Genomic DNA, 22,957 nt, shown 5'->3' with positions numbered 1-22,957 from the left:
GAACATCAGTCAGCATGAATGGCTACATCAGGGGCCTGCTGACCATACGCAATAACGTTCCCTGAAAGATCGTTGAGGAGACACTGTTGGTAGCCCCTCTGGTTCCCCTTTGCTGAAAAGTTGCACGTCTATTCGTCCGTACCCACTTCTGCTTCCATGCCGGCCGGTGTGGCCGTGCGGTTCTAGGCGCTTTAGTCTGGAACCGCGTGACCGCTGCGGTCGCAGGTTCGAAACTTGCCTCGGGCATGGATGTGTGTGATGTCCTGATGTTAGTTAGGTTTAAGTAGTCCTAAGTTCTAGGGGACTGATGACCTCAGATGTTAAGTCCCATAGTGCTCAGAGCCATTTGAACCATTATCTGCTTCCATCACTCACTCGTGTTATCTATGGCCCGTGGTGCACCAGAGTTGCCTCGGCGCACATTTTGAATAATTCACCATGAATGGTGTACTTTAGCCACACGTAAATAGTTTACAAACTTAGCAGTTTCGGAAATTCTTCCACCCTTGACCCGAAAGTCAATAATCATGTTCTTTTGGACGTCAGGTAAATCGCCGCATTTCCGCACTGCACTGTTTTCCGCGACCCCCGACATGCTTTATATGCCCTTCAGTGCTAGTGCTCTCCCCTGCCATCTTTGAGGGGTGCTGTTTACAACATTTTAACGTTCGCATCCAATGAACGGATTTACATCAGTAGCGTTACATGCACTAGTTCACGAGATACTGCGAACACATTTGGAATTTCAAACAGACTGACGGCTCAATGTCGGGTGATGGAGAACTTTACGCCACCATCTCTCTTCCCCTTGCGACCAAATACACACGGCGTTACTTTCTTCCACCACGAGTATTCGAAGTGGCTACCTCTGAGTCGAGCGCCACCTCATGGACGGACGTACGTTAGCAAACTTGGCTATGGCGGTGGGTTAGGCAGCGGAACACATCTATCGGTCGTCATATTGGCAATTAGCGATAGTCGTATCTAAGTTCTTACCCAAAAAAACAAGATGCTCTTTCGTTAGTAATCATACCTCTAATTAGGCTACGCATGTGACTACGAAGGCTTTCCCTGCGTAATAATTGATAATATTTTTCTCGGTTATGCAGGCGGATCATAACGTCTTCATGACACAATATTTCCGCGGTCCAACTGGCCGCCATCTTCAGGTGAGAGTGCTGGTGCACAATCTCGCCGGAACAGTTCCGGCGAGATTGTGCACCAGCACTCTCACCTGAAGATGGCGGCCAGTTGGACCGCAGAAATATTGTGTCATGAAGACGTTATGATCCGGCTGCATACCCGAGAAGAATATTATCAGGCTACTCATGTGTTTTTATCGATACTTGTAATTTAGCTTAAACTTAAAAGCAGTTATTCACACGGCACATAGCTGTTTGTATGTTGCCTTAATTGTCTTCTACAGGGTATTAATGCTGCCCTGAGGTTTTCCCGCACAGAAAAATCTGGAACCTTCTAGAGTCGTAATAATTCTAAGGGTGACTTAAACTATTAATAATGAAAGGTCATTCATTTTAGCTTCTCTATATTTTTGAACAGTGAACTGGTTCACAGCATTCAAACAACTCCCACAGTAATATTAATCCCATCGGCTCACATGAGCTATAAAATTCCAACTACTGCTATGTCTGCACATCATCTCCTCTCCCACCAAGTGAGAGAGAGCTGAAAGATTATAAATGTAGGTAAAGATATTCATAATTTACATTGCTGTCAAGAAAAACATTTAAATTCGCTTTACACATATTTTTTACATAAATGTAACAAAATTTAAAGAAAAAGCTTTTTAATTCCATGCATATAAAAATGTGTGTATGTATTTGTGTGTGTGTGTGTGTGTGTGTGTGTGTGTGTGTGTGAGAGAGAGAGAGAGAGAGAGAGAGAGAGAGAGAGAGAGGGAAAATTCCACACCTCCTCCCAAAGCACTGGAAAGACTTCAACCAAACTTGCTACTCGTATTCTTTACTGTCAGGCAACAATCGCTGTCCGATTAAGAACCTCCTGTCTTACATAATTGAGAAGATAAGACATTATAAACAATGAGGTGCGTGAAAAATCGCCGTATTAAGTATGAAGTTTTAATAAATTTATTCTTAACTATTAAGACACTCCTAGAGTCGAGTCATGTTAAGGAAACAGCTGCCACCTGGCGTGCTTTTACAGCTCTCAATGGCAAATCTCAAACGGCTGTAGGCGAAAATAATAGCTGTCTATAGAACTTTGAAGAGGCCTTGTCATGTTTACGAAACTACGTTGTAGACACGCGAACCGCTTGTGCTAGGGTATCGAAACTGTCAGAGATAATGTTTCTTAATTTGTATACGGTACTTCCACATTTGTTCAATAGGCATATTTCTTTGCGCGATTGTTTCATGATTTCAAAGGTGTTTTCAGAAATACATTCAAACGAAATTTTTTCGATAATTCAGTACAAACAAAGTTCATTTTTTGTTTCCGTTTCTAATAGAAATTTGGCAAAATCAGTGCCTGGGAAACGCCAGATATGTCTCCTAGTAACATTACAAAGTTTATATACTTACGTTTCTTTTTATTCAACTTCAAGCTTATTCTAACCACGTGGAAAGAAACACTGCTTACAAATTCGTTTATATAGGAATCGATTTACACGATGTTGCAATTTTTTCATTAATCAACTGATCGATACCACCGCTACTGATGGGGTCCTAATACGCATTACGCTTGGCTAAATTACAGTGATTATCAAAAATTGAAAACTTCCTTGACACTGACTACGGTGTCCTGTCTTGGAATTTTTGATCTGACATTGTTTATTTATTTACTTAACCTGATCTGATGGAGTTTCGGGCCCCTCTTACTTCACACCAGGATTTCACACATACTGTACCTTTTTTTTTACATCTTAGTTACTTAAGAAAAAAGAAAAACTTTAAAATGACAAAAGGTAGTAAAATGATTTGAGTGTCGGTAGACACATTGTAAATAAACAGTACCGAGCAAGAGGAAATAAAGCTAATATTGGCAGTAGTTCTACCGCTTGTGCTTCCAATAATGATAATGACAATAGTAACAATAACGATAGCGGCAGATATACAAGATGTAGATAACATATACACTACTGTCCATTAAAATTGCTACACCAAGAAGAAATGCAGATGATAAACGGGTATTCATTGGACAAATACAATATACTACAACTGACATGTGATTGCATTTTCACGCCATTTGGGTGCATAGATACTGAGAAATCAGTACCCAGAACAACGACCTCTGGCCGTAATAACGGCATTGAGTCAAACAGAGCTTGGACGACGTGTACAGGTACAGCTCCCCATGCAGCTTCAAGACGATACCACAGTTGATGCCTGGAGTGCTGTGACGAGCCAGTTGCTCGGCCACTATTGACCATACGTTTTCAATTGGCTCTGGCTCTGAGCGCTATGAGACTGAACATCTGCGCTCATCAGTCCCCTAGAACTTAGAACTACTTAAACCTAACTAACCTAAGGACATCACACACATCCACGCCCGAGGCAGGATTCGAACCTGAGACAGTAGCGGTCACGCGGTTCCAGACTGAAGCGCCTAGAACCGCAAGGCCACACCGGCCGGCATTTTCAATTGGTGAGAGATCTGGAGAATGTGCTGGTCAGGGCAGCAGTCGCACATTTTCTGTATCGAGAAAGTCCCGTACAGGACCTGCAACATGCGGTCGTGCATTATCCTGCAGAAATTTTGGGTTTCGCAGGGATCGAATGAAGGGTAGAGCCACGGGCCGTAAGACATCTTAAATGTAACGTCCACTGTTCGAAGTGCCGTCAATGTGAACGAGAAGTGACCGTGACGTGTAACCAATGGCCATCACGCTAGGTGATACGCCAGTATGGCGATGACGAATACACGCTTCCAATGTGCGTTCACCGCGATGTAGCCAAACACGGATGCGACCATCATGATGCTGTAAACAGAACCTGGATTCATCCGAAAAAATGACGTTTTGCGATTCGTGCACCCAGGTTCGTCGTTGAGTACACTATCGCAGGCGCTCCTGTCTGTGATGCAGCGTCAAGGGTAACCGCAGCCACGGCCTCCGAGCTGATAGTCCATGCATCTGCAAACGTCGTCAAACTGTTCGTGCATATGGTTGTCGTCTTGCAAACGCTCCCAACTGTTGACTCAGGGATCGAGACGTAGTTCCACGATCCGTTACAGCCATGCGGATAAGATGCCTGTCATCTCGACTATTAGTGATATGAGGCCGTTGGGATCCAGCAAGGCGTTTCGTATTACGCTCCTGAACCCACCGATTCCATATTCTGCTAACAGTCATTGGATCTCGACCAACGCGAGCGGGAATGTCGCGATACGATAAACCGTAATCGCGATAGGCTACAATCCGACCAAGTTGGAAACGTGATGGTACGCATTACTCCTTCTTACACGAGGCATCACAACAACGTTTCACCAGGCAACGCCGGTCAACTGCTGTTTGTCTATGAGAAACTGGTTGGAAACTTTCCACATGTCAGCACGTTGTAGGTGTCGCCACCGGAGCCAACCTTGTGTGAATGCTCTGAAAAGCATATCACAGCATCTTCTGCCTGTCGGTTAAATTTCCCGTCTGTAGCACGTCATCTTCGTGGTGTATTTTCTGATATAATTACGGGGAAGACACATAGCTTGCTAACAGCGCTGGGAAATGAGGAAAATGTGATAGGAAAGAAGGATGTAAAGGGGTAAGGAGACTGTACAGTGACAGTGGTAGTTATTAGTGTTTACTGTTTGCCTCAGTAGATATATTTTTAACTGTCTTTTAAAAGGTGTTCCTGAAGTGTGAATGTTGTTCATTGCCAGATATGTCCGCCCCCGGTAGCTGAGTGGTCAGCGTGACAGACTGTCAATCCTAAGGGCCTGGGTTCGATTCCCGGCTGGGTCGGAGAGTTTCTCCGCTCAGGGACTGGGTGTCGTGTTGTCCTAATCATCATCATTTCATCCTCATCGACGCGCAGGTCGCCGAAGTGGCGTCAAATCGAAAGACCTGCACCAGGCGAACGGTCTACCCGACGGGAGGCCGTAGCCACACGACATTCCATTGCCAGACATGGATGTCCACAAACTCTGCCCGCTGATACGACAGACACTCTCAGTAATTCTCATAGAGCACGTACCAAGAATGCCCGTGACGCAGCAGTGTCTGGCTCTGGCTCTGAGCGCTATGAGACTGAACATCTGCGCTCATCAGTCCCCTAGAACTTAGAACTACTTAAACCTAACTAACCTAAGGACATCACACACATCCACGCCCGAGGCAGGATTCGAACCTGAGACAGTAGCGGTCACGCGGTTCCAGACTGAAGCGCCTAGAACCGCAAGGCCACACCGGCCGGCATTTTCAATTGGTGAGAGATCTGGAGAATGTGCTGGTCAGGGCAGCAGTCGCACATTTTCTGTATCGAGAAAGTCCCGTACAGGACCTGCAACATGCGGTCGTGCATTATCCTGCAGAAATTTTGGGTTTCGCAGGGATCGAATGAAGGGTAGAGCCACGGGCCGTAAGACATCTTAAATGTAACGTCCACTGTTCGAAGTGCCGTCAATGTGAACGAGAAGTGACCGTGACGTGTAACCAATGGCCATCACGCTAGGTGATACGCCAGTATGGCGATGACGAATACACGCTTCCAATGTGCGTTCACCGCGATGTAGCCAAACACGGATGCGACCATCATGATGCTGTAAACAGAACCTGGATTCATCCGAAAAAATGACGTTTTGCGATTCGTGCACCCAGGTTCGTCGTTGAGTACACTATCGCAGGCGCTCCTGTCTGTGATGCAGCGTCAAGGGTAACCGCAGCCACGGCCTCCGAGCTGATAGTCCATGCATCTGCAAACGTCGTCAAACTGTTCGTGCATATGGTTGTCGTCTTGCAAACGCTCCCAACTGTTGACTCAGGGATCGAGACGTAGTTCCACGATCCGTTACAGCCATGCGGATAAGATGCCTGTCATCTCGACTATTAGTGATATGAGGCCGTTGGGATCCAGCAAGGCGTTTCGTATTACGCTCCTGAACCCACCGATTCCATATTCTGCTAACAGTCATTGGATCTCGACCAACGCGAGCGGGAATGTCGCGATACGATAAACCGTAATCGCGATAGGCTACAATCCGACCAAGTTGGAAACGTGATGGTACGCATTACTCCTTCTTACACGAGGCATCACAACAACGTTTCACCAGGCAACGCCGGTCAACTGCTGTTTGTCTATGAGAAACTGGTTGGAAACTTTCCACATGTCAGCACGTTGTAGGTGTCGCCACCGGAGCCAACCTTGTGTGAATGCTCTGAAAAGCATATCACAGCATCTTCTGCCTGTCGGTTAAATTTCCCGTCTGTAGCACGTCATCTTCGTGGTGTATTTTCTGATATAATTACGGGGAAGACACATAGCTTGCTAACAGCGCTGGGAAATGAGGAAAATGTGATAGGAAAGAAGGATGTAAAGGGGTAAGGAGACTGTACAGTGACAGTGGTAGTTATTAGTGTTTACTGTTTGCCTCAGTAGATATATTTTTAACTGTCTTTTAAAAGGTGTTCCTGAAGTGTGAATGTTGTTCATTGCCAGATATGTCCGCCCCCGGTAGCTGAGTGGTCAGCGTGACAGACTGTCAATCCTAAGGGCCTGGGTTCGATTCCCGGCTGGGTCGGAGATTTTCTCCGCTCAGGGACTGGGTGTCGTGTTGTCCTAATCATCATCATTTCATCCTCATCGACGCGCAGGTCGCCGAAGTGGCGTCAAATCGAAAGACCTGCACCAGGCGAACGGTCTACCCGACGGGAGGCCGTAGCCACACGACATTCCATTGCCAGACATGGATGTCCACAAACTCTGCCCGCTGATACGACAGACACTCTCAGTAATTCTCATAGAGCACGTACCAAGAATGCCCGTGACGCAGCAGTGTCTGTGTGCAGGGGGCGGTCGGTGCCTGCGGCTGCTGGAGGTGCGCGTCCCGCCCCACGTGCTGCTGCACGGCGACGCCGGCCTGGAGTGCGAGTTCGACCTGCAGGGCGAGGCGCTCTACTCCGTCAAGTGGTACAAGGACGGCCACGAGTTCTACCGCTTCGTGCCCCGGGACTCGCCGCCCAGGTACCCCTTCCAGCTCGCCGGCGTCACCGTCGACGTAAGTAGCGTGGCGTACCTGTTTAAACATGTAATTAGACTGGCTGTCGGAGAATCATCCCGATATGTAGCATGGGACATTATTATATGAAATAAGTTTCCTTTAATTTACGTCTATGGTCACAAACTGTTTGATAACAGGATACCGGTTTCGGCCTTTAATGACCATCATCAGATCTGTAACTCTTCAGGCTTTCCCGGCGATCTAATGACATCTTGGGTTGTCGGGTGTTCAGCCGGCGGAGGGGCAAGGCCATAGGCATAATTACTGGACCAGATCCACCCGGGGAGCAGTCTCAGGTCGCACCTGATGAAGGTTACGAGCTACGTGACCGAAATATCGTGCAAGTACGACGCTGATATCCGGTAGAACACCCGACAACCCAAGATGTCATCATCAGATGTGTTTCATGAAAACAAAGTCCTAATGTACTGCAGCCATAGTGGCATCGTCAAATGCACTATGGCTGCAGTATATTAGGACTTTGTTTTTATGAAACAGCCGGCCGCTGTGGCCGAACGGTTCTAGGCACTTCAGTCTGGAACCGCGCTGCTGCTCTGGTCGCAGGTTCGAATCCTGCCTCGGGCATGGATGTGTGTGATGTCCTTAGGTTTGTTAGGTTTAAGTAGTTCTAAGTTCTAGGGGACTGATGACCTCAGATGCTAATTCCCATAGTCCTCAGAGTCATTTGAACCATTTTTTATGAAACAGAACTGATGATGGTCATTAAAGCCCGAAAGCGGTAATCTGTTATCAAACAGTTTGTGACCATACACGTAAATTAAAGGAAACTTATTACATATACGGATCACTATTTTTTCGCGACGATGTCGCAGCTTCTGAAATTATTATATGAATTTAAATTGGAAATTTATTAACAGTAAATATCTCTGGTCGCCAACTCAGTTGGTATACCACGTAACTACCCCGAATATTCATTTAAAAAATTAGTGAGTAGGCCTCATTTCAAGAAAAATTAATGAAAACTTCATATATCTTTATCGTTCTTGATCAGTTCTACAGGATAATAGGCTTGGGAAATGTTCTTGAATACGCAAATAATCATACACGTGTGAGCAGGCCTGGAAGAGCTTTGATAACAAATTTGATAGATAACGGGTGAGTTTTTCAACATCAGGAATAGCACTTGCAACCAACGTCCTCAATTATTTGCTGGGTGTATTCCTAAATCTGTTTTCCGCTTCAGTTTTCTGCCCTCTACAGTCCCCCTTCAATGCATAGAAGTCATCCCCTGATGTCTTAACAGATGTCCTACCGTCTTTTACCTTGTTCTTGTAACTGTTTTCCATATATTTCTTGCCTCAACAATTCTCTGGAGCACCTCCTCATTCCTTATCTTCCCAGCTCACCTAATTTTCAATATTTCTCCTGTAACACCACATCTCAAACGCTTCGATTCTCTTCTGTTTCACGTTTTCCCTCAGTCCATGTTTCACTACCATACAACGCTGTGATTCAGACGTACATTCTCAGCGCCGGCCGGAGTGGCCGTGCTGTTCTAGGCGCTACAGTCTGGAGCCGAGCAACCGCTACGGTCGCATGTTCGAATCCTGCCTCGGGCATGGATGTGTGTGATGTCCTTAGGTTGGTTAGGTTTAATTAGTTCTACGTTCTAGGCGACTGATGACCTTAGAAATTAAGTCGCATAGTGCACAGAGCCATTTGAACCATTTTTTGAACCATTCTCAGCAATTTGTTCCTCAAATTAAGGTTGGCTCTGTGTACTATGGGACTCAACTGCTGTGGTCATCAGTCCCCTAGAACTTAGAACTACTTAAACCTAACTAACTTAAGGACGTCACACACATCCATGCCCGAGGCAGAATTCGAACCTGCGACCGTAGCGGTCGCGGTGCCAGACTGTAGCGCCTAGAACCGCTCGGTCACTCCAGCCGGCTCAAATTAAGGCCTATACTTCATACTAGCATACTTCTGTTGCCTTGTAATGTCCTTTCTGCCTGTGCTAATCTGCTTTTTATATCTCCTTGCTCCGTCAATCATGGTTTATTTTCCTGCCTAGATAGGAGATTCGTGAATTGATTCGCTTCGTGATCACCAACTTGAATGTTAAGTTTCTCATTGTCCTCGTTACTGCCGGTTCTCTTTACTTTCATCTTTCTTCAATTTGCTCTCAGTCCATATTCTGTATTCATTAGACTATTTATTCCCTTCAGGAGATCCTGTAATTTTCGTTCACTTTCATTGAGGACAGAAATGTCATCATCGAATTTATCATTGATGTTCTTTCAGCCCGAATTTCAATTCCACTGTTCACCGTTCTTTTATTTCCGTCATTGATTCTTCGCTGTATAGATCGAACAGTAGGGGCGAAAGACTACACCTTTATCTTAGACGTGTTCTAACCTTGGAATTTCGTTCTTGCTTATCCGCTCTTTTAATTCCCTCTTATCTCATGCAGATATTCTATATTACACTTCTTTCCCTACAGCTTACCAGCCGGCCACGGTGGTCTCGCTATTTTAAGGGCGCAGTCCGGAACCGTGCGACTGCTACGGTCGCAGGTTCGAATCTTGCCTCGGGCATGGATGTGTGTGATGTCCTTAGGTTAGTTAGGTTTAAGTAGTTCTAAGTTCTAGGGGACTGATTACCACAGCAGTTTAGTCCCGTAGTGCTCAGAGCCATTTTGAACCTACAGCTTACCCCTAAATTTCTCAGAATTTCGAACATCTTGCACCATCTGACATTATCGAACATATTTCCCAAGTCGACAAATCCTATGAACGTGTCTTCATTCCTCTTTAGTCTTGCTTCCATTATCAACTCCAGTGTCATAACTGTCTCCTTGGTGCCTTTACCTTCCCTAAAGCCAAACTGTCCATCAAGTAACACAACCTCAGTTTTCTTCCCCATTCTTCTGTATATCATTATTTTCAGCAACTCGGATGCAGGAGTTGTTGAGTATGCGATTATTCTCGATCTTGTCAGCTCTTGCAGTATTCGGAATTGTTTGGCTGATATTTTTCCGAAAGTCAGATGGTATATCGTCAGACATTCTGAACATCCTGAACAGTAGTTTTGTTGACACTTCCCCCAATGATTTTAGAAATTGTGCAGGAATTATCTATTCCTTCTACTTTATTTGATCTTAAGTCTTCCAAAGTTCGTTTTATTATGATTTTAATAATACTACACATTTGTTTCAGGATTAATTATTTAAAAGGGAAGCACATGAACAAGCGTTTATTTAACAGAAAAACCTTAACTTACCATCCAGTTGTGTACTGAATATTGCTGGTAAAACGAACTGAAATCTCTACATGAACAACACGATGATTTGAAATCGGAAAAGTTGTGGAAAGGTGGATTACATGCGCACACATTCAGACTAACTATTCATCACAGAGAAAGAAATGGTTCAATAATTTAATCAAGGAAACTAGATATAAACTGGGTTAGAAAGAGACTAGCTTCGATGGTCGAATACTTAAGTAGAAAATAATTCCCAACATGTAAAAAATTACGTGATATTGCAAATAAGAAGAATGAATAGGGATTATGTTCTATAAACAATTATTCTGAAGGGTATGAGGACGTGTTAGATGACGATCGGGAAAGGTAATGGCACCAGAGAGGTTTATAATGGAAGCAAGCCTTCGACAATGTAGCGCTGCGAGATGTTCGAAATTCTGAGAAAAAATGGGTTTAAACTATGGAGAGACACAGGTAGTATGCAATAAGTACAAGAGCCAATAGGCAATAATAAGAGTAGACGACCAAGAACGAAGTGCTCAGGCTATAGACTGTAGGACAAGTATGTAATCTTTCACCCCTACTATTCACTGTGTACATCGAGGAAGCAATGATGGAAATAAAAGAAAGGTTCAGGAGTAGAATTACAATTCAGGGTGAAAGGATAACAATGATACGATTCGCTGATGACATTGCTATCTTGAGTGAAAGTGATGAAGACGAAGAATGACATGAAATGCTGAAGGGAATGAACAATATAATGAGTACAGAATACGGATCGAGAGTAAATCGAAGAAATCTGAAAGTTATAGAGTACAAAGAAAACACAACTATAAATTCAAAAAATAGCGAAATTATTCTGAATTCCTGCCTAGGCGAGGTATCTCGATCCACTCTGTAACAGTTTAAGCTCAACTCAGCCCTTAAGTCATTCCTTAGTAGGTTAAAACTAACACATTCAAAAAACTACAACACTAAGGACTGGATGTTAGACCTCGGACGATTCCCAGCGCAGTGACGCTGCTGGCTACTCACTCACAGCCCCTACCGCAGAACAAAAGCTGGCGCACAGACAATATGCACTCTCTACCTGTGTCACCTTACCAAACGCGATGAATCATGGTCAACGGTCTCTCTGACACAGAAGAAATCCCCTTGGCAACACATAAAATTTGGCTAAGCTGTCCCTACATTCAGAGAAACTTACCCTAGTCCAAGACATGTAGACACTGCTGCAGACGACAACACGCGACCGAGTAGGTAACCAGAGAGACGGAACACGAAAAAGAGTGAGAACGCAGATAAATGTTGATTGCTTTTCTGTTTCAAATTATGCTCTTAACATGTATCTGTACAATGTGGGAAATTATTTAGATATGAAATTCAGATGTGATAATTCAGATGTGGTAATTTAGTATTGAAATATCATTGTGCCTGGCAGGTATAGCACCCAGCTGACCATCCCCTCTCGTTTAATTTATAGGAGCACCGACATCTGAATGATGCTATTCAGAAATGTGAAAGTATCAACCCTGAAAGTCAATGAAGTGACGTGTATACAGACGCTTCAGTAGAACACGGTCAGCGACCTGTGTTAACTTCTGGATGAACCACGTACACTGACAGGCCAAAACATCATGCCCACCTGCTTAACCCTAAACGTACCAACCAGATACCTCTAGGGACCCCAGACAATGATTTTTGATGATACAGTTCCAAGTGTAAAAAGCAATTTATTCTTGATTTTTATATGTGTCGTGCAGCTGTTTAAGTTATATAGTACGTAATCAGAGCTATAATACATTGGTTAAAAAAAAAAAAAAATGAAAACACGTATGAGAAGCTGACAGTTCCACACTTCGTATACTTGGTATACCACATAACATATTGTGATGAGTTTGGTTTTTTATGTTATTTTTGGTAATGAGAACGTCATAAATTTTCAAAAACAGCCCGCAAGAATATTTCAGACGATGACATTCTTCGGATGCTGGATGAATGTGATCTCAGTGACCAGAAACGTTCGGGGCGAATCTGATGAATTTATTCGAGAACAAAATTCGTCAGAATTGGAAGATAATGTCGAAGTAAACTGAGCAGAATATTCTGATGCGGTTTCTGATGAAGAAGATAAGTTTACTGCAAAGTCTGGACGAAATGGAGGAGCTGAGTGTTCCCGTGACTCGATGTCGTCAGCATAACATTGTCAAAAGATCTTCCAGATCAAAGAACACAAATGATCTTGCATCATAATGTCCAACGTTTTCAACGTTTATTTGTAGGTACCATTTTTACCTTCTCCAACAGTGAAGCATTTTGTATTGTTCAGCATTACAATGCTAATGATGCTCTAATCATAATGAGAGTTAGTACAGATTGAGATTCTGCCAAATTCAGGGTTTTTTATGTTCTGCTGGAACTCGTCGCTGCTGAAAGGAATTAAGTTCTGAAACGTAGAAAACAGACGGAAATACTCGTGTAGTTTTCGCTTTTGTCGTGGCACGAAATTGATGTGTGCTTATATTTCTGTTTATCAGGTCTGACGATACAGTAACACGTCAGTAATGCTTATGTAATTTAAATATAGTTTTAGACATCCAACGACTCTAATCTGAGTAACCTACTACACTACTGTATTGGGAAGTTAAGAAAACGACATAAGATCCCCAAAAGACTCCAGCCTGATAAACAACATTGACAACTTAGACTTCGTATGCCAAGGGTTAACAATCTCTGAAACGCAATATAGCTGCGATTCTGCGTCTCACGGACTCGACAAGGTATTGTCCAGTTTCCGGAGGTACTTGGCAACAGATGTCTATTCACACACCACGCAGTTGCCGAACATTACGGATCGGTGGTTTGTGGGCACGGTTCTGGAGACCGATAGCGCCTCACTTGTGTTCCATTTGGTTCAGATCAGGCAAATCTGCTGCTCAAGACATCAACATGAGTTCAGTATATGATCCTCATACTCCCGTAGCACGAATCTGGCCTTGTGGTATGGACTGCTATCCTGCAAAGAGATGCCGTCGCCTCGGGAAAGAAATTAAGAATGAAGGGATCCAGGTGGGCTGCAAATAAGGTTCATGTTCGCATTCTTAATTATGCTTTAGATTACTACCATAGCAAAAAACTGCGCCCATCGGTCTGCGTCCGTGGTGCTGTGAATGTTTCCAACAGCCTTTCGTCTGAATAAAGGCGTATCTAACCAGATGTAACTAAAAATGTGACTCATCCAACCAAGCAACACGTTTCCATTGGTCTACGACCCAGTCTCGATGATCCTGTTCCCGTTGCTGTCGTAATGGTCAATGTCGTTGGGTCAGCGTGGGGACGCACTGGAGCCGTCTGCAGCTGAACTCTACGATCAACAGTGTGCGATGAATGGTGGGCCTCGAAAGGCTTGTGATTTAAACATCATTGTACTCCTGATCTATATTGACGACATAGGAGACAATCTGAGTAGCCGCCTTAGATTGTATGCAGACGATGCTGTCATTTACCGTCTTGTAAAGTCTTCAGATGACCAAAACGACTTGCAAAATGATTTAGATAAGATATCTGTAGGGTGCGAAAAGTTGCAATTGACCCTGAATAAAGAAAAGTGTGAAGTTGTTCACATGAGTACTAAAAGAAACCAGCTAAATTTCGATTACGCGATAAGTCACCCAAAACTGAAGGCTGTAAATTCAACTAAATACTTAAGGATTACAATTACAAATAACCTAAATTGGAACGATCAAATGGATAATATTGTTGGTGGAGCAAACCAAAGACTGCGATTCATTGGTAGAACATTTAGAAGGTGCAACAAGTCTGCTAGCTTGTCCGCCCTATTCTGACGTGCGGTGTGGCATCCGCATCAGGTGGGAGTGACGGATAACATTGAAAATGTACAAAGAAGGGTAGCTCGTTTTGTATCATCGCGAAAGAGGGGAGATACTGTCACTGACATGATACGTGAATTGGAGTGGCAATCACTGAATCAAAGGCGTTTTTCGTTGCGACGGGATCTTCTCATGAAATTTCAATCACCAGTTTTCTCCTCCGATTGCGAAAACATTCTGTTGGCACCCAATTGCATAGGGAGAAATGATCATCACGATAAAATTAGAGAAATCAGGGTTCGGACAGAAAAATTTAAGTGCTCGTTTTTCCCGCGTGCCGTTCGAGAGTGGAACGGTAGAGAGACAGCTTCAAGGTGGTTCATTGAACCCCCTGGCAGGCACTTTATTGTGAATAGCAGAGTAATCATGTAGATGTTGACGCAGATGTAGATGTAAAGATCTGCCACACACGCCCACTTATCCTGCTTTACAAAGTGATCAAGTCTCCAACGTCTACGTCCTGTGATGTGTGGATGTCCAATATATTGTCTACTCGTGGTTTTGCCGTCTTTCAACCACTTTCTATAGGTGGTCATTGCTATGTACGACTCCATACGCAAGTGTAAGTAGAGGTGAGCTACAGAGTGGTGCAGGAACTGCTGGTGCAGGACAGCCGGACTGGGGCAGAAATGATTAGAGACAAGATAACATAACAAACAGAAGATTTATTTAACTTTCATTTCTTCAGAGGTATGGACACTCGTTACAGACGATGAAACAAGAAATAGATTCCAGCAATTACAATGTCCACAAGAAAAAATCTCTGTGTAGTAAAGCGTAATCGATGAAGGTGGAGCCTCTACCAGGCAACATCTGCATAGCATCACGCTGTGAAGTGTGTCCAGGCACAAGTGGCCTGAGGCGCTGCCACCATACCTCCCATATTGAGGCGACAGAGAGCGCTCGTGGTACTGAGCCGCTAGAGACGTGACTCAGTTGGCGTGCTCCATTGGGTCCACTGGATGACGCGCGACCGCTATCGACATCTCACGTAAATTTGCAATTCCATTGCTATTACTCCTGTGGGGTGCATCGGTACGTGATACCACATCCATCACTTTAGCACTACGGTCAGCCTTCTTCACCCCGAGATGGTTGTTCCTATGTGCGGCGCCATCAACATCGTGTTAGTGGCTTACCCCATTTGCGGCCCGTATCGTGGATAGTATGATTTACTATCGTTCTCTGTTCCGCACACACCCTCTCTACTGCGTCAAATGCCCGAAACGTCGCCAGGCGGCACTCAGTGTTTGGCAGTGGTGATGTCCTGGCTCATAAGTGTACTACACATGTGAGAATTGTGGCGTTTTATTGGTGTCGGCTCGATGGAGATGGTTGTCCCAGTCTGGTTGACATGGAACAGCGCCCGTCGATCCGTCGGTCATGACGACTCCGATCTTTAACTGTTAAAAACAAACTCCTCGCTTGGTCGATTAGTTTCAGATACTATCTCCCTCAGACTGATATCAGCGTACCGATGGAGCAGCACGCCGGAATGTGTAAACAACCCTTGTTTCAAATTGAAACACTGGTGTTAGAAGTCTGTCGGTCTTCTTTACTTAGAACCCACAGCGACTGCACCACTCGGTACCGCAACAACTCCCTTGATCTGAAACCATTAACCTCAAATACGCTTCTCGTGTTCGCGACAGGCTGATAAGCTTACGCGAGCTTGATAACTGTAGTTCTTATACCCAGTTCGCGAATGAGTGTTCAAAGGCAGATAATAGCATATCTTGAATTATAAAGTCCATCACTCAAGCCGATGGCCGGCCTTTGTGGCCGAGAGGTTCTATGCGCTTCAGTCTGGAACCGCGCTGCTGCTACGGCCGCAGGCTCGAATCCTGCCTCGGGCATGGATGTATGTGATGAACTTAGGTTAGTTAGGTTTAAGTAGTTCGAAGTCTAGGGGACTGATGACCTCAGATGTTAGGTCCCATAGTGCTTAGAGCCATTTGAACTCAAGCCAATTCCACATCATGGAGAGGATGTTGATTTATTAATTAATATATCGTCGTCAAGACATCGCTACGGTGTTAATTCAACAACTAATGCGACGTAATTCCAGAGATACAATACTCTTTGGACAACGTACCGAAAGCGTCGAATTTCGGTATAAACTTACTATTCACTGTTAATAAAATCACTAAATCACCTTTAACTTATGCGTTCTCTCGCTAAATAGAAAATTTCACAGTAAATTTCCATTAAATGACGTAGACGTCACGAAACATTAAGGTTATATCGGTGTTTATTGAACTTCGTAATTATTTAAATCTACACTGAAAACACACCGATCTCTCATTCAGGGTCTTGAATCTATTTGCATCAGCGATTCTGACATTGATTACAGCTTCCGACAACACGGCGTAACTGTAAGTTCTTCGTGATCCCATGTAGCTCTTTCCTACTCAAGGCTAATAATAGAGGTTATGTCGGCGGTTGGTGTATTGCTGTGTCCTTTGATGTTCGTGACAATCACAGATCACGAGGGCTAACTCTTAGCCTTAATTAGGTATCACAGGATTTACTATTGTTTCACATATAACAACTGCTCCGTTGTCTGGCTAAGCCGTAAATGTTATTTTACTTCAGTTCAAAATTCTGAGTAGTACGTCAAACCGATACTGGAAAACTTTTAAAACTTCAGATTGGTTTGAAACAATCTAGTAGCGTTCAATAGGATTACTACTATTGCGAAGTCTACAAGAGAGACTGAATTAACATCTCCATTGCAGTGTTACATTGTAGTCGAAGCGAACTTACAGCTCGATGCGGCTACAACTCTCTTCTTGGAAAAATGTTATCTCTGATCTATTTGCGGTCTGGGCTTTAACCTTCCTAAATAATATATTTTGAATTATTTATTTAAAGTTTCAGGCTTCGTATCATATGACAGTCTTTCATTTATTTCTTTCTTTATAATAAACGTTATTAGTTACATAGTATTCCTGTTGGTCAAACTTGCAGCAGTGTTAATTTTGTTGTCAGTAGATCCCGGTAATGTCAGGATAACTAATTTTGCTATTCCTTTTACTACCAAAGAGCTTTCATTAGGGGTTCCATATTTGTGGTGTTACACAATGAATGAGACAACTTGGCAATGCCAATCTTTTCGACATTGCTCAAGTAAAATTCTACCGAAAGACACATAGTAAAGTCGCTATCACTTGCACTGGTCTGTAGTAATGCCGCTCACACTGGATCGCTTCCTAAACTGTACTGAGCAGGGAAAACTGAGAAGTGTGGTTGAGCACCTTAGCCACCTTAAACCGAAACTTGCAGTCTCTTCGCTACGGAAAGGAATTTTGCCCGCATTAAGAGAGTATGCTGTGCTGTTATGTGTTTTTGTTGTATGGTTATAATGCAAAATTTTCGCTGTCTACATCTAAGCCAACGGAAGGAGTATTCCTGAAGTTGAATAAGTTGTACTACACACCTGGTAAACTGCACTAAATAGTGAAAACAATAACGTACGATTATGAACTCGTTTAGCGGTACGCATTGTAGCCCTTGTGCCTTTGGTGGGAATAGAAATAGCACTTTTTCCTACAGTGCACTTCCTATTTGGAGCGGTATACTCCCACGAAATAAATTCCAGCCAAATTTGGCACATTTCTAAAAAGTATTTAAATTAGTTATTAGTGTGAGCAAACAAGCATTTCCAGAAAATTATGGACCAGTGTTTTGTGGGTACAGACCGGGTGACTGATAGCTTCTCAGGAGTGTTCCATCAGGTTCAGATCAGAGGACTTTGGTGTCCAAGACATCAATATGAGTTGAGTAGACAATGAATCGTAACTAATTATTTACTTTTCCGTTTCCACAGAAAAATATCATCTCGAGCTGGATGGTTGTATGGATTCAAATAGTGCACCAATACCTGTAATGTCCGAATATCCACTTTGAAAGCGCGTATTGAAGGTGTCAGTATTAACGCAGTAGGAGGTACTCACTCAGAAGAACTGTTGACCTTCCAGAAAAGGAAGAAAGGGACATTAACATTGGAAGAAACATTTTTCTGTCTAAAAAGGAATGATCTTCGATGCCTAGCTTTTGAAATAGCGAAAGTCAACAGTTTACGCCATGGATTGAACTGAGAGTTTGAAATAACAGGATACATGTTGTACTACAGCTATCTCTCTCGTCGCCTTGAAACAGACTACGGCAACCTGCATTTTGTAAGGAGAAAGTTAATGACTTTCCGAACATACTACAAAACACAGTTGATGAAAAGAAAACTGGGCGCCGTACGAATATGCAACTTGGATTAAAGTGCTCTTGGAGCCCTCACAATCTTTGGAAAATCTTAGCATGGAACGGAAGACATCGAGATGAAGAGATAATAAGGGGTAAGAAGCAACACTACAGCAGTTTGTTGTAAAGAGTTTTGTCAAGATGTTGGTACCGCCATTGCTTACGTTTAAGAGACTGCTGTTCAGGTTTGAACTCTTAGTAAGAGCATCTCCAAGAACTGAGCTTGCATGCTAAGAAAATGGCTGGATCACAAAGGAGATTTTTGTGCAATAGATCGAACATTTTATAGAAACTGTGACACCGAGCAAAAACAAGAAGCTGCCGCTTGTGTTTGTTGAGTACATCACCAACAAGAACATTACCTCGATTCACTTTGCAAGACACGGTGGGATCATCCCCAGTCCTTTTCCGGAGTATACTACACATTTCCAACAATTTTGAGTGCGACTTTCTTTTTTTTTAAGGGTCTCTTTGGTTATGCGGACACCCTTACCACACTTGAATGAAACATCTTAACCCGGCCACTATCCGCTTCCAAAAAGTGAAACACTCGGTAGCTTAGCGGGCGAACTGCATTAAAATAATGCTGTAAAAGGGTTCAAGAAAATTGGATTTTGGTCTGATTGCAAGAATCGTTCCGAAGGCAGAAACTTTGCCTTGCCATCTTCAATAGAAGCTTCATCAGTAGTTTCAGCAGACACATCATCAGCAGTTTCAGCATTAGTTTTAGCAGCAGATCTTCGGGTTGATGTAGAAAGGTCTGCCAGTATTCAGAATAACTTCTCCTTATAAATATCAGTGCTCTGCAACGTCTAAGACCCACATTAATGCACAAGAAGAAGTGAGAAACGGCACAGGAGACTGTAATTTTCGTCGGAATCAGCTCTCACAACTTAGAAATTTCGCTACTATTCGTCTACAATATACGCGAGCCGACAAGACAGTGTACGGACTTTAGCTCAATTTCAGTCATATTTATTATTATTGTTATCATTCATTCATTGACTTTGTCTCCAGATGGCATCCCGTTAGACGCTCGCAGTTGGGTATCGCTAAACACGTTATGTTAACTGAATACACGTTTAGTTCAATTATAAAGATCTCGTACTCCCTACAAAAAGAAGGAATATTGCTTATCCTGAATCTAAAAAACTCGTGGTAGGACAATAACACACAAGCGCTATTAAAGAGGTCATTCATTGGGAAACTACTAGTATAACATATAAGTATTAATATAAGAAATAAATGCTTGAGAATGTACGTCTGGAGATCAATATTTCATGTAAGAATCATGCACTGTCGGAAAAAAGGAAAAGAAGAGAATCGAAGTGTTTGATAGAGAAGAAATCTGAAAATGAAGTGGACCGATAGGTTAAAAAATGAGAATATCTTCAAACCTCTGTAGCATCTTTCTGGCATTTTGATATGGATAGTTATTCTTCTGGAAGATGCTACTGCCATCAGGGAAGACAAAATGACTCTGGGCACTATGGGACTTAACTTCTGAGGTCATCAATCCCATAGAACTAAGAACTAGTTAAACCTAACTAACCTAAGGACATCACACACATCCATGCCCGAGGCAGGATTTGAACCTGCGACCGTAGCGGTCTCGCGGTTCCAGACTGCAGCGCCTAGAACCGCATGGCCACTTCGGCCGCCCAGGGAAGACATCAAGTATTAAGGAGCTCAGGTGGTCCGCAAATAATGTTCACGCAGAAAGCAGGTGTGAAAATTACCGAACAATCAGTTAATAAGCCACAGCTGCAAACTACTAACTCGAATTCTTTACAGACGAATTGAAAAACTAGTGGAAGCCGACCTCGGGGAAGATCAGTTTTAATTCCGTAGAAATACTGGAACACGTGAGGCAATACTGACCTTACGACTTATCTTAGACGAAAGATTAAGGAAAGACAAACTTACGTTTCTAGCATTTGTAGACTTAGAGAAAGCTTTTGACAATGTTGACTGGAATACTCTCTTTCAAATTCTAAAGGTGGCAGGTGTAAAATATAGGAAGCGAAAGGCTATTTACAATTTGTACAGAAACCAGATGGCAGTTATAAGAGTTGAAGGACATGAAAGGGAAGCAGTGGTTGGGAAGGGAGTAAGACAGGGTTGCAGCCTCTCGCCGATGTTATTCAATCTGTATATTGAGCAAGCAGTAAAGGAAACAAAAGAAAAATTCGGAGTAGGTATTAAAACCCATGGAGAAGAAATAAAAACGCTGAGGTTCGCCTATGACATTGTAATTCTGTCAGAGACAGCAAAGGACTTGGAAGAGCAGTTGAACGGAATGGACAGTGTCTTGAAAGGAGGATATAAGATGAACATCAACAAAAGCAAAACGAGAATAATGGAATGTAGTCGAAAGAAGTCGGGTGATGCTGAGGGAATTAGATTAGGAAATGAGACACTTAAACCAGTAAAGGAGTTTTGCTATTTGGTGAGCAAAATAACTGATGATGGTCGAAGTAGAGAGGATAGAAAATGTAGACTGGCAATGGCAAGGAAAGCGTTTCTGGAGAAGAGAAATTTGTTAACATCGAGTATAGATTTAAGTGTCAGGAAGTCGTTTCTGAAAGTATTTGTATGGAGTGTAGCCATGTATGGAAGTGAATCATGGACGATAACTAGTTTGGACAAGAAGAGAATAGAAGCTTTCGAAATGTGGTGCTACAGAAGAATACTGAAGATAAGGTGGATAGATCACGTAACTAATGAGGAGGTATTGAATAGGATTGGGGAGAAGAGAAGTTTGTGGCACAACTTGACTAGAAGAAGGGATCGGTTGGTAGGACATGTTTTGAGGCATCAAGGGATCACAAATTTAGCATTGGAGGGCAGCGTGGAGGGTAAAAATCGTAGAGGGAGACCGAGAGATGAGTACACTAAGCAGATTCAGAAGGATGTAGGTTGCAGTAGGTACTGGGAGATGAAGAAGCTTGCACAGGATAGAGTAGCATGGAGAGCTGCATCAGGACTGAACACAACAACAACAACAACAACATAGTCTACCCCTTACTACGCTTAGAGATCTCGAGGAAGCCCTATAGCATAGTACATTTCCCACCATCCTGCGTCCACTGTGCGTTGTATGTTCCTAGCAGTCAATCACCTGAATAATAGCGAGTCCCGATACTTTCTTGAAACTGGTGTAGCAAGAAACGTGATTTTTGCATCCAGGCGACAAGTTTGATCCCAGTCTCGAAGATCCCGTGCCCACTGCATTCGTGGATGACAATGTCGTTGCGCCAACATCGGAGCACATGACGGTCCAACTGCTGTGGACCGCGGGTGCAGCAATGTGATCTGAACCGCGTGCTCCGAAATACTTGTTCCGCTCGTTTCTGCACGAGAATTGTACCTTCTTGCTAGACCCGAAACAAATTGCCGCCTATCCAACTTCACAGGGTGATTAAGTTCTATGCTCAGACGTTGATACGCAGCACCTTGTCACCAACGCGATTTTTCTTCATCTTTTCTGCAGAGACTCTCTCCACAGTAGCATGCGAACAGCTGACCACTTCCCCCATTCCCGAGATGTCGTTTTCAGGCGTCGTGGGATAATAATCTGCACTTTGTAAAATCGCTTATGTTAGTGAAATTCTCTGTTTCATCTCTGGACTGATTCCCCATTCGTCTCTGCTCCGGTTACACATGAGTGCAGTCGAATGAAAACCGAACACTCGCCATGGTCCCATTCGAAAGTAATCACCGTGCGCTATAGACATTTATCCCACTGTGAAAAAGATGATCAATTCCTGTTTCGTAGAACACGGGCGGTATTCATAGCGTTGGGCACTGATTGTGATTCCAAGCTCGAAGAACACGACGAGCAGAAGGTCCCTGCTGCAGAAGGTCTTTGCTGTCAATTGAGCAACTGTCAACACTGAATACTCTATGCATACCAAGGTGCACACTATGGTTTCGAATTTTCATGTAAAATTTTCCAGACGGATAGAAATGCTAGGTTCCGGTAGTTTTCCCTCTGTTGGAGTAACATTCTTTGACATAGCATTGGGAAACCTACACCGTCTGATACATACAGGGTGGTCCATTAATAGTGAGCGGGCCAAATATCTCACGAAATAAGCGTCAAACGAAAAAACTACAAAGAATGAAACTCGCCTAGCTTGAAGGGGGAAACCAGATGGCGCTATGGTTGGCCTGCTAGATGGCGCTGCCATACGTCAAACGGATATCAACTGCATTTTTAAAAACAGGAACCCCCATTTTTATTACACATTCGTGTAGTGCGTAAATAAATATGAATGTTTTAGTTGTACCACTTTTTTCGCTTTGTGATGGACGGCGCTGTAACAGTCTCAAACGTATAAGTACGTGGTATCACGTAACATTCCTCCAGTGCGGACGGTATTTGCTTC

The 22,957-nt window shown here is 43.4% G+C and overlaps 1 protein-coding gene across 1 annotated transcript in view; it reads left to right on the top strand.

Annotated features, from left to right (window-relative positions):
* Nucleotides 1-22,957, top strand: part of LOC126278576 (uncharacterized) — a 179,237-nt gene that overhangs the window by 79,404 nt on the left and 76,876 nt on the right. The window contains exon 2 of the mRNA XM_049978782.1: nt 6,980-7,188. Coding sequence (XP_049834739.1) covers nt 6,980-7,188 — 209 coding nt within the window. The remainder of the gene's footprint in view (nt 1-6,979; nt 7,189-22,957) is intronic.

The sequence above is a fragment of the Schistocerca gregaria genome, chromosome 6 (assembly GCF_023897955.1).
Source record: "Schistocerca gregaria isolate iqSchGreg1 chromosome 6, iqSchGreg1.2, whole genome shotgun sequence".
NCBI classification, from domain to species: Eukaryota; Metazoa; Arthropoda; class Insecta; order Orthoptera; family Acrididae; genus Schistocerca; species Schistocerca gregaria.
The sequence above is the reverse complement of the archived record's forward strand: the minus strand, read 5'-3'. Positions and strand labels throughout refer to the sequence as shown.